The 12,991-nt window shown below is 37.4% G+C and overlaps 1 protein-coding gene across 21 annotated transcripts in view; it reads right to left on the reverse strand.

Annotated features, from left to right (window-relative positions):
* The window catches only part of KDM6A (lysine demethylase 6A), a 151,727-nt gene that overhangs the window by 52,161 nt on the left and 86,575 nt on the right, over nt 1–12,991 (reverse strand). For 10 of the 21 annotated variants that reach the window (XR_001874084.1, XR_001874090.1, XR_001874087.1 and 7 more), the window contains exons 7-9: nt 6,686–6,740; nt 4,054–4,088; nt 478–571 (exon numbers count right to left, since the gene is read on the reverse strand). Coding sequence is in view for 10 of the 21 variants with exons in the window: in XM_017810901.1 (XP_017666390.1) it covers nt 478–571; nt 4,054–4,088; nt 6,686–6,740 (184 nt within the window). In the remaining 11 variants the exon portion in view is untranslated. Of the gene's footprint in view, nt 1–477; nt 572–1,697; nt 1,764–4,053; nt 4,089–6,685; nt 6,741–8,315; nt 8,478–10,077; nt 10,178–12,991 lie in introns of those variants that run through there. The other 11 variants (XR_001874089.1, XR_001874085.1, XR_001874086.1 and 8 more) reach the window with 4 other exon arrangements.

Consider the following 12,991-nt stretch of genomic DNA (forward strand, 5'->3'; position numbering starts at 1 on the left):
GACAAACCTTTTAGTTACAGAAATAGGTTTTCATTACGTAGCATAAACTAGAGAGAAAGAAAAGCTAAATTTTTCAATTGCCATGTTCTTCTAGTCTGCAACAGAGAAGAGTATTCTGGTTTACTGCATTTAGCCTGGCTTTTCAAGGGACGTTATTGGAGGCAGAACAGAGAACACAGAATTCCAACTGCTGCACTCTTTCTCTGAAAGCCCACCCCCTCACTGCCCAAAATCTGTAACACACATACTGCAGCAAGTCTAGAAGCCTTTTAATTTTCTAAGTTTAATTAAAATATTTTCCTCCTCTCTTATTTACTTTATTATCTACTCTTACATATTCTATTTTGGGTGAAAAATCTCACGTATCATACTCAGTGTGTCTAAGACTCGTTTGGAAATGGAGCCTTAACCAACACTGCTGAAGGCAAAGATGGAAAAACGAAACACAGAGGAAAAATAAAAGTTAATTTTACATACCTAACTGCTGTAAGACAGTTGCTTTTACTTGTGCAGGAAGGTTTTCGATCTGCAAAAGCTGTTCATAAGCTTCCTTTGCAGAGTGATACTTTCTCTGCAAAAGGAAAAAAGTAAATGGATTAATCATAGAGCTTACAACAGATCACCAATAGCAACGATTTCACAGCACTGACAGCACACAAACACATTGACAAAAAATTCTAGAATTTTTTTTTGCATACAGTGCATATGAAAGCTTTAATGAGTGACGTATATATATGGTAGGAGAATAACTTCCATAAATATAGTATTTAATATAAACTGACTATGGAAAAGAATTGAGAGAAATTTGAAAATTATTAAATTTGGTCAACTCCTCATACATGCATTATGCTTTTTACTCTAAAATGAATATTCTGCTTTTAAGGGGGATACTTGAATGTGAGTGTACATCTGAGAAAACCCTACACAAATTCCTCCCAGGAAATCTGTAACAGAAATGAAGATCATCATTAATTGGTGGCTGGTATAATTTTGCCTCTTCCCTTCCTTTGGTATATTTGAGCTGCCTCTTTCAACATATTTGTTGTCCTAGTAAGAGTCCCACCATATGCAAAATTAAAAGGACTGTGCCTAGGTAATGAAGGTATGCCATTTTATTATCTACTATATAGTTTAAGTGTGCTTAGAGCCTGGAAACACTCAATTCATAACTCCCTATACAAACAGGTGCTGGTACATAAAACACATTTACAGGTTAGGACTGGAGTCTTTATTGACTTCACTGAACAGTATGAGCTATTTTGTATATATTAAAGGCTAAGATTTCTCAACAGATGAATTATTTGGTAATAATGTCAGCATTTAACTTTGCATTTTCTAACAATAATTGCTTAACAGTGAATGTATTTTAAATGTTCCGTTCTGTTCCTCCTCTCCCACGAATATGCTTTCAGATAATTCAACAGTACACTTCATCCAGGCAAACAGATGAAGAGCATATTAAAAGAAATGGGGCCACCTAAATGCAAATGACCGTGGCTCAGTTACATTTGTTTTAAGCACAGAGTGCACAGTAATGAGTACTGGTGCTTTAAAAGGGACTCTAAACAGTATAAATACCTACTAGAAGTTAAAAATGTCATTAGGTTCTTGAAATCTCAAAAATCACAAAAGACAACTCTGGTGATTTTAAAACCTTATTCTAGTCAGGAAGAAAAATTAAAGCAGCAATTACATACTTTCAAATGGAACAAGGGGAAGTTGGTAGGAAAGATTTTTAATTGGTGTTCATGAAATGCAGACAACTGGTAAGAAAACAAATAATATAAATAAATAAAATATCCATGTCCAGCAAAAGAAAAACAATCAGGAAAAAACTTTAAATTTAGCATTGGGAACAAAATTTGTAGTTTATGACTATGAAGGATAATAAGCAAATGAACAGAAGTTCACTGTAGAGCATGAGAGCAGAGGCAGCAATCCAGATGTCAAATAGGTAAATGTTAGTGCCTAATATTCACATTTTGAAAAAGATGTTTACATGCTGGGGAAGATTCAGAAATATCTATTAAAATAGAGCATGTTTTTCAGGTTTGGAATATTTTTTGCTTTTATTTCATGGAATCAGAATGGTTTAGGTTGGAAGGGACCTTAAAGATCATCTAATTCCAACCTCCCTGCCATGGGCAGGGACACCTTCCCCTAGACCACATTGCTCAGAGCCCCATCCAACCTGGCCTTGAACACTTCCAGGGATGGGGCAGCCACAACTTCTTTGGGCAACTGTTCCAGTGCCTCATCACCCTGCCAGTGAAGAACTTTTCCCTTATATCTGTATGTTAATCCCAAAGATCCATAGTCTTTGATGTTTGGCTGCATCATGAATGGTCTTAGAAATGCAAAAGGGGAGGAGAACCAAACACAACATCTTTAGCTACCCTATAAGCTCCCTCACAGCCACAGATGAAGTAACAGAAACTGGCATTAAACACCATGAAAACCCACAGCAAATTCTTATCAGCACCAGGCTCATCTCTTGTTCAGATGCTGGCAACCTATCATTTAAACTCCAGTACTGTGGTAATTAATTAAGGAATGAATTAACTTCTATAATATTAGAGAGCAGATAATTTTCAAACACACGGAGGAGTTAAAAAACCCCTGTTTCATTGTGTCCTGTAAAAGAAACCAAGCAACCAGCCTGTCTCCAAAACCCCTCTTCACTGTGTCAGAGGTAATATTCAGAAGTCAGGACCCTTGTGCTTCTCAGTTTCTCAAATTCCAAAAGACAAGATCCCCCTCCCAACAGAACTGAGAGACAAAACAAATCTAACAGCAGAATCCACCGAAACTTTTTTGCTCTGGCTCGCAATAAAATGAAGCTCCTGCTGCCTGTAGCTGTCAGTCAAAAAGCACAGTTGAAGCACTGCCAGCACTGGTCACACAACTATTCAGGGCACCTGAGACGGTGACCTGAGGTGTTCCACTTGCTTTTGATCTGCCACAGTTACAGAACTAGTGCATTGAGGAAGCTTTGTCACATAAATGTGTCAGAGGTACTTCAGTGCCCAGGATGAAATCTGGATGGGGGCCAAATAAGAACCATGACATTCCAAGAAGCTGCTTAATGGTGCTCTGGGATGGGAGATTTCTGTCGTATCATGCGGCCTTGCACCAAAAGCACTCAAAAGAAAAGTATTTTGTTTGTCAGATCTGTATCTTTTATTTATATATAAATACTTAAGGCCATTTTTCACTGTGCCATCAAAAGACAGCACTTACTTCATCAAGCTACTTTCCAGCTGACTGAAAATATAGTTTATGTCTGTCATCCATTTCAATTACAACTGGTTTTGTTTTCACGTCACATCCCTTCCTCGGTCATATGATATGTATAAACATGATAGAAGGGCACAAAATCTAGATTATATAACCAGTCAGTCAAATTACAAATATACAATAGCTGTTTCAGTAGCTACTTGGTTTTAATTTATTTGTGTTCTGGAAGCTCAGGCAATGTTCCATAATTTCCCAAAGGATTCACATAGAAAACTCCATGGTAGGATTTGATATAGAATTAACAAGCCTTATGTGCCATTGACCTCAGATTCCAAATGTCATATATCTTCAGTTAAACCTGAAAACTGAAAAACTGAATTTGAAAATTTCATGTCAAATATATTTAAAAGACACCTGGGCAACTGTCTGGAATTGCATTTATGTATGTGTGTGTATATATGATACAATGTATCTATGATTTGAGGAATTACATATTTTATACATATGTCCAACTTCTTAAATATGAATATAATTTCATAAGAGAATTTTCCTAGAAGTTATATTTTGGGATCTCTTTTTTGCACTCAATTTGGGAGAACAGTAAATCTATTTTTATTAAAATAGCTGCTCCATTTTACAGCATGACAGTCCACATACAAAATATTTTTAATTTAGCCAAAGCAAAAAAAGTTTCTTTAGTGATTCAAGACTTAAGTCTAACTTTACTAAAGCATCTATAATCTAAATTCCAGAGACTGACTACATCATATAGTTCAAAACTCAACCACACTTTATAACTATGAGCTTAAAGCTTACCTGGATTTCATATAAGTGGGCAATGTGAAACTGAACTGTAAGAGTGGGAAAATCAAAATTATTAGTTTTAATGAACAACAACAAGATGTTTTTTCAAGTGAGGACTAAACAACATTTCAAATTTATTGATGCAAAACAGACAAATTACATTTTTAAGATATAAAAAAAATAATTTGTTTACATTGATATTTTACACTTAACACACCAGCCCTGACAGAGGATGAATATGTATCCTAACAAAGCATGAAAAATGTAAACAGATATCACAGAAAGGCAGCCCATGGATTTTATCTGTATTCTGAAACACAGAGCCCATTAACTTTTCAATAGATTTAGCAATAAAATCTCTTCAGGCAAAGATGCACAGTAAGAGAACACAGGTAATATTTTCTGTACATAAATGACTCGGAAATAAAGATTTTCATTCAACTGCAGAGAGACAGACTAGATGGGATACAGAACAGAGAACTATGTTATACAGTGCCAGACTAAATTTAGGTGGTTTTCCTTCCTTTTTAGGCATTGTCTCTCCCCCTCTCCCCCTGAAACTCAACTCAAAGAGTTAATTACAGATGATATTCTGATCGTTACTGTTAAGCATCTTCAATTCCTCACATGAATTGCACAGAATGCCATAATACTACCAGCAGCTCTAGGAGGCAAGAAAATTGCTGGCTAGAGAAAGAAAAATGAAAGTTGTTCAGGAGTAAAATCAGAGGGAAAATTATCCTCATGCTGCTCAAATCATTATATAAAAGGCTTGAGAACTGCTACCCTAGACCAGCCGTGGACTGGTAGATAGCTAAAGCTAATTGAGATGAATGTAATCCTTATTCTGTTTTGATGAGGAAAGAAAAGTTCCTTTGAGACAGACTTCTGCCCGATGTTCTTGAGGATTACAAGTAAGAAAATACCTGTGTTTGAGCCAAGCTCAATTTATTTCAATTACTGAGATTCCTTTCCCTTGAAGCTACAGAATAGTGTGACACCAAATTACCATACAGGTAATTTGGAGTTGCAGGGTTTCTCTCTGGGTCATAAGGGAGGGGAAAATCTCCCTCTGTGCACTGCTTTGTCCTTCACTATAAAGAAGAAAGTCGGGTGCACTTTGGAAACCAGGTCAGAATGAAATGCATCATCTAAAATTTTAATAAACTTTTTGTGCTCCTTGCTAAAGGGCACATAACACACCCATTATGTTCACCACATCATCAAACTTCACTCTGTACTGATGAAAGAAAAAAACCTGCTTTTGTTTCAGGAGTTCATTATCTAAAAAATCTCTCTTTAATTTTTTTCCCCCATAACAAAACCCTTTCAGTGTGAAGCTCCAAAATGAAGTCATGCCTTGCAGGGGAAAGAAATTAAAGGTATCACATTAGAGATTGCCTAAGTAGGAAGAAGACATGCTTAATACTCAAACATTTCTGTAAGGAACACACTCAGTGTAAGGCAGTGGAGCCTTCACATGGGGCCATCCCTCTACACAAATCTGGGGGCAGAGGGGATGTGGGGGAAGGCTTAGGAAAACCTTACAAAAACTCAGAGATACAGTGAAAACTGATAAACTCAGTGAGAAAGAATAGGAACAAACATGAAATATAATTAAAGAATCACATGTCTGGTAGAAAAAAAATAAAAGCCTATTGACTCAGGGAGGACTCTGCAGATTTTAACAAAATTATCCGTGTCTGTTCCTGATAAGTGACAAAGCTTTGAAGAGGACCTTGGAGCACAGCTGTCTCCTTAGTGCTGATAGAGCCAGCGGTTTCACCCACGTAAACAAACCCCCTTTCAATGCCCTTGCTGACAAAATATTCACTATTCCATCCAATTCCTAGACAAATTATTTTAAATGTTTTATCCAATGCTTCTGAAGTGAGACTTAGGAGGCACCCTAAGCTCAACAGCACGAAGGTACCTTAAAAACTGAAGGAGTAATTTCCTTCACAACTCTATGCCTTTAAATTCTTACAGACTCCAAAAACATGCAGGAACATACACTTATTCTTGCATAAGAATTCCACTAGCTCTGGATAAATACCTGCTCTGTAACAGCCTACAATACATGATGGATCACACTGCACTAAAGATTGACTGTGTTCAAGTACAGACTAATATATGGTTGGCACTGAATCAAACAAAAAATCAAGTAAGTTTATTACTTTTTCTTATTTCTACAGCCTAGGACTGATGCTGAATTTTAGATCTATAAATCTAAATGGCATGAAAATAACCACTGAAAATTGACAAATAATAAAGATGCCACAAAGTTTTAAATAATCACTCTTAAACGTGTGCCATGGCACAAGCACTGTGTTTATAAATAAATAAAAAAGCAGTCAAATTGTACGTTTCCTCCAGAATTCAAGTCTTCAGAGCAATGACTAAGTTAAGTCTCAATTTTTACTTATTCTATTTAGTAAAACAATCCTCAATTCTACTGGAACATCTGTCTCCACTGATAGATGGAGGGAGGTTCTGTAGTCTCCCTTTCTCAGCACCTTTTTTTCCTCTCAGTACCTCTTTTGATTTTGAAGAATTGGTTCATTAAAAATTGATGCAGTTGTGAGCATAAGACTTGAAAAAAAATCCACAACAAAATAAATGGAAATACTCATAGTTTACTTACTTTCAGCGTTAGACAAAGTGCAGGGATTGCAGTCAATCAAAGCTAACTGAAAATGCTGGGAAAAAAAAAAAAAGAATTATTTGCTTTTTCAAACAAAGTAATACTAGCACTTCGGCAAAGTAAATCAATTTTGTAGTTGCAAATCAATACTGCATTTTACCAGGTGTCTTAAAGAAAACAATTTTCAATTTCTGTTCAACTGTTTACCAGAGGAAAGAAAATCTTTTTCATTGCAACCACAACAACGCTTGTAGTAATGTAAAATGGCAACAGACATCTTCACAAAAACACTGGGATAGCACCTGGAAGAATGAGGCACCCAATGAATGGTCAAAATTGGAAGATCAGGTTTTCCTCTGAATACACAGCTGGGACTGCAGAGGTACAGGCTCACGGCCTCCTGGAGATAAATATCAAAGCTCTCAACTTGTCTATCTAGAAAAAATAACACTCTTCCTTCAAATTCAGTGACTTTAAGCCTTTAAAAACTGAACTTTTGTCAAAGAGCACTTATCTTTGCAGTAAAACACGAGTTCATAAGGAGTTCCTAAGTTCTTACATCTGCTTCTCCAGGTATTAAGATAACTTCAGTTAAACATTATAGGCTGTAAAGCTTGTAAGTTCTGAGGCAAATATTGCATTCTTCTAGAAAGAAGGTCACAAAAGCAGAGCAATGAAGCCTGTCTGTCTGGATGTGAGCAATCATTTCACAAATGTCATGTTAATCCACTGATTACTATTCACAGTTTCAAAGACAAGTTTGTTAAAACAACAGAAAAGGCACAGAAACTCCAGCGCCTCTGAACTCTTCCATAAAATTCAGAGAAAATCCCTACACGGTGCAGAAATTGGATTAATGTATTAATACAACAGAGAAATAATGTTAATAAATACAGTTATCTGCAAAATACAGTTTAAGGTGGCTTTTAATACACAAAACATGATTGATGCTTTAGTATATTTTGTTTTGCTAGCACAAAAATGATATTTTAGCTCTGACTATTCAGGATGCCAAACTAGGTGGCATCAAGAGCTTCCTGGTGTAGCTGGGAAGAAAAACATAATCCCTGTCGATGGATATATACAAATCACTTTCAGTACTGTCATACCCAGAGCTACTACATACTACTCAACTTTCCTCATGGTGCTAATAATACCTTGTGTATGGCATGTCAATGTAACAAACATCTCAAAGATTTATGAGTTTAACAGACAAACAAATAGCACAGAAACTCTAATTTTAATAGAAAAAAATATTAGAAAATTAATGTATTATCCATAAAAAGAACGCTGATGGCTTTAATGAGCTCTGTGAGGCACACACTGATGCAGCTCACTCCTCGTTGACTTCTATCATCATTAGTAATATATAACAGCCTTTAAAAAGAAAACAAACTCAAGTAGAATGATAACACAAATTTATGACCTTTAATGAACATTTTAGCAATGTCATCCCCAGAAGTGAGCACAAACCCCAGTGAACTCACATATATTTTAATTGTGAAATCACTTTTTAAGCTTAAAGAGAGTAGTAAATAATACCTTATAAGTAATATCTTATTTCTCTGCTGTGCCTGTTCCTTTTTCTACTATTCAGCAGTCAGACAACTTACAGTCTCCCCTCACTTACATTGCAATGCAGGTTGAGTGCCTCAGAGACATCCTTTAGTCTGTTACCATAGTGATTCTACTAAGCAGGCAACTTTAAAAAAAAAGAACTAAATAAAAATAAAATGCTCTATTTTAAATTGCATTTTACCTGACAAAAGAAAAAAAAAAACCAAAACGCTTTGGCCTGTAGACTGAATATTCCCGATCTAAAAGGTACAAAATCCTTCTTGTACAGATGTGTCATCTTGCACTGTCACTTACAATTCCTATGAGAAGGTAAAGCAGAAAGGAACAGATCTGCTCTCACCTAGCAATGCTATTATAAAAAATAAGCAGATCTAAAAAGAAACAACTGACAACTGTTCTGTAGCAGCTTTTCAGAAGGGTTATTGCAGCGAGCCTCACTGCGAGAAGGTAGGCAACCATATAAGAAAAGGTAACCATTTTAATATATAAATATGTCAACAGTATCAGTGATATACAGCAAAAAAAAAAAAAGGCAGGAATATTCTCAGCAATGTCTCCTAAAAATTTAAATTTTCATCGCTACATTTGCCAACTTCAGTATTTTAAAATCCCCATCATGTAAATTTTTTAAGTGTAGTAAATTTCTACTAGGACTGTTCACTGAGCTCCGGACAGTAAATAAACTGATAAACCAAAGCAGGAACTACAGAAAAATATACCATTTGCATGAAACAATTATCACAATTAAAAGCAAACCACAGAAACACCAGAACCTTTCAAACCAAGAACCTCTGAAATGCACATACATGAGCAAACCTACACCTCTTGCCGGATAAATAATACATAGCTCCCCGTTAAGTATTCAAAATCAGACCAAAAAAAACCCCCATGCATGCATTTTAACACATCAACCTCATCAGCCAAAAGCAGATCCACTAATCACAACCACAAAAAAAGAAAAAATTAAAGAAAAAGGAATAATTTCCAACTTCCATTTCTGCAACCAACAGCAGCGGCTGGCAAACATCTGCACCTCTCTCAAATATTGCAGCACTGAGGCTGCTGCTGCTGCTGTGTGGAATAGTTGTTATGCAGGAGAGGCCGCTGCAGCTCAGAGACGACACACAATACCTCAAGGCAGACAGCACTCTATAGAAATTCAAATCCCGGGTAAGAGGATTTACCTAGAAGGCAGTGTTCTGAATGTTAAAAACTAACAGCCTCTCTTCCAGGGCTGCGGCTCAAGCCATAATCAAAGAATCGCTCAGGTTAGACGAGACCATTCAAGATCATCAAGTCCTAGATCACCTTGATTTGTAGCCATCTGTAATTGCACCGTTATCTACAGACTACTTCGTCTCCTCTGGAGTCCTTGACTTGTCTCTGATTGTGGAAACAATTCCGCAGGTAACCTTTCCATGGATGAGAGGAACAGTGGATTCCATATAAAGAGAACTGATGAAAGCACTAGGTCTGGCAGTAAAATAACAGTAATCTGACACCAATTTAGGTTACATTAATAAATTTTCACTACTAGAATTAACACCAATTCTTTACAATTTAAGAGACAAGTACCCAAGTTTTGGTTGTTTCTTTAATCAATAAATGACCGACACAAAATGAACCGTTTTCTTCTCAGTGCAAGATTTTAATACTGTCTCTGTTTACATCCAAACCTGAGACCTCAAACCAGTGATTCTCCTCCCTCCTCCTCTCCAGGATGACATCAGCAAGTCTAATAGCTCTCGGTTCTGCATTTATTTAGCAAGCAAGGCAAGCCATCATCTGAAACCTGACAATTCTCACCGACTTACCATGAAGCAAAGCTCCATCATGACTCAGTGAAATTCTGTCAGGAGATGGCTTTTTCTGCCTATGTGACCTAGGTGTGATGCCCGTGTTCCTCAGAGCAGCCTTTGTTCAGATAAGTAGGACACGGAAAGCCTTGCATAACCAGCCAGGGCAGCGAGCCAAGCCTCCATTTGCCAGGGATCTCTGGGACCAGGGGAGAAGGTCAGGAGAGGACACGTCTATGCGCTGCTGCAGCAGCTCATCCTGCTGCTCTCCAGTGCCTTCTGAGATCAGAACAAATTCAGCTTGTAAGATGAAGGTTTGTGCAGTGTAAAACCCTCGGTTACTTTTGTCCAACGTTCAGAAAAAAAAGAAAAAAAGAAAAGACCGGGGGAAAACTGTTACACAGACAGGGCAGAACAAAGCTGCTTGAGGACAGAGGGAACAAAGGCCACGTATACAACATACGCTGAATAGCAGCACTATGCTCTGAAAAATCTCTTGTTCTGACTAGCCCGAAGAAAGAAAAAATATTTTCAAGCAGAACAATCCTACAAGCTGTATTTTCACCAGCCAAAAGAAGGCTGCATTTGAATTTACTGATCAGCATCTCACAGGGCGATTTTCACAAAGCTATCTCAATGCTCACCGCTGCCTGCACGTTTCATACATTATTTCTGCAACATCAGAATTTAGCTATTCCTGCGTGAGGAGCCTGAAAGGCTGCCAGCAGCAACAAAATGCCACAGGGAAACGGGGTGACTGGAAGTCTGCCACCGCTGCCGCATCCCCGGCATCGCCACCGAGCTGATCCGCCCCGAGCTGGGGTCGTCTCAGGACTCTGCCTCCAACCCCCACAGCCGCCCAGGCTGCACGGAAAGCTCAGTCCTTGCCGGGAATCTGTGCCTACCCAGTTATTACTGTATGCCCTGAATGCCAACCTCAGAGTTACAGCTAATAAACCTGCACCAGCCCGGAGCGAGACACCTCTCACCAGGAGAAGGTCCATGAATGAAGTGCACCGGCAAAAATACTCCTTAGAACTTGAGTGCTCAGCTTCTGAATCAACTTTATTTATCTTCTCATGGTTTGTTCTTCCCCACCTCCCAAATGACCAAAGATGTCACACAGCACATTAACTCAACTTTGGCACTTCTCTTCGTATCATGACAATCAGCCAAAACCCCAAGCAAAACTGGGTAAGAGTGAACAAAAGAAAACAGTCTGTAGGTCAGACAATGTGATACCAACACCCACTGTCAAAACCAGTCACACTCCTAACCCTCCTGCAGTTTGATTACAGTGCCAGGCTACCTTAAAAAACTTTCATGGTTTTACTTCTTGTCTATGCCTCTCCCCTCCACACACATGCAAACTACAAAGACTTAGAGAGCAATTTCATTCCCAAATGCTGCTTTCCATCCACTCACATTTTAATTAAAATCATCCTCTGACTCATTTCATCTTGCTTTCCACAGAATTTTATGTGAAACGCTTGAAATCTCGGATATCCACCTTGCAAGAGCTAAAGCCCTTTTCTTTGTTTTTTACATTAAAAAAAAGCAGCTGTTTCTGGTAGAATTACAGGCATAAAACTAGACATAAGAAAGTAAAACTTCTCATAACTGCACGTATTTGGACTAGTTAATTTTTCGTTAATAACTAGAAATAAATACAGAAGATTTCAGTGTCCAATGTTTACGCTTAAAAATCACTAATCTAAGCACACGTGGAAGATAACTAGGTGGTGAAACAGCACTTGAAGGCTTGAAATCACGAATTTTCTTCACTTTAATAAATACTTGTTTACTTATTACCCAGAAAAAGAACATAAAAAATGAATGATATGTCTACAACAGCTACATAGTTGGCATACAATAGCTGCAGTAGTTAAAAATATCTTTCATAAAGATATATATATATATATGAGAAATATTTGAATAAGTGATGGAAAAGTGTCTGACTGATTATAAGTAAGTACTTCAAGCTGTTCATCTGTATATCAGTATTTAACTTCTTTATATTTCATGCATATGCATACAATTCATGCACATTTTCCCAATAGATTTTAATTCTTTTGCAGCCTTTTTCTTATCCTAATATAACCAGCATGTCTTAACATTACTAACAAATGAGAACCTTTAGAAGAATAATTAAAAAATTAAAATTATATTTAAATTGATGATTTACAGGCAAGATGAAAGCATAAGCCTGAAGCAAACTACTGGAATAACTGTTTTGTGTATAAAAAAGGAAGAAAAGTTTTTGTAAAAGAAAGGCAGAATCAGTATTTCTACTAAAAGGCAGATAATTGAAAACATGAGAGATTTAGTTCTCATTCTTTTAAGGGTTTTGTTACTGGTACAGGGTGCACCTGTAATACGTGAAAACCAAATAAAATTCCCAAGGCAAAACATTTCTTGGTTTGCCACAAAATAACCTGCTTGTGTCCAGCGTTCCTACTGACCACCTATTAAAAAAAACCCACAAAGCAAACAAAATCCAACAAAAAACCCCAAACAATCCTCCACCAAAAATCTCCAACCTGTCCCAGAACCAAACCCCCTCCCCTGCACCGCTCCCTCAGTGTTATCATTCCAATAAATACGAAAAACTAAGATTTCTTTTTTCCCTTGAGTATGAATTCTACGTTCTCCTCTCAGGTATCATGGTGCCACCACAGCTACCACCACTAAACATAATATTCCTGGTGCCATTTGTAGGAAGTGGTGAACAGAAAGGGGCACCAGGACAGGCAGCAAACTGTGAAAAGGCTGGGACTGTGAGGTAAATCTTAACAGCATGTTGTTGACACAGTAATCAATAAAAAAAAAAAAAAATCCACCCCCCAACTCACTGCCAGCTGATTTTGGAATTAATTGTACTTTTCTGATGAATGGGGCAAATTCAGCTTTCATGTATCACCTCTGAAGGTAA

This window comes from Lepidothrix coronata, unplaced genomic scaffold (genome assembly GCF_001604755.1).
Source record: "Lepidothrix coronata isolate B3197 unplaced genomic scaffold, Lepidothrix_coronata-1.0 Scaffold30, whole genome shotgun sequence".
In the NCBI taxonomy this organism is placed as follows: domain Eukaryota; kingdom Metazoa; phylum Chordata; class Aves; order Passeriformes; family Pipridae; genus Lepidothrix; species Lepidothrix coronata.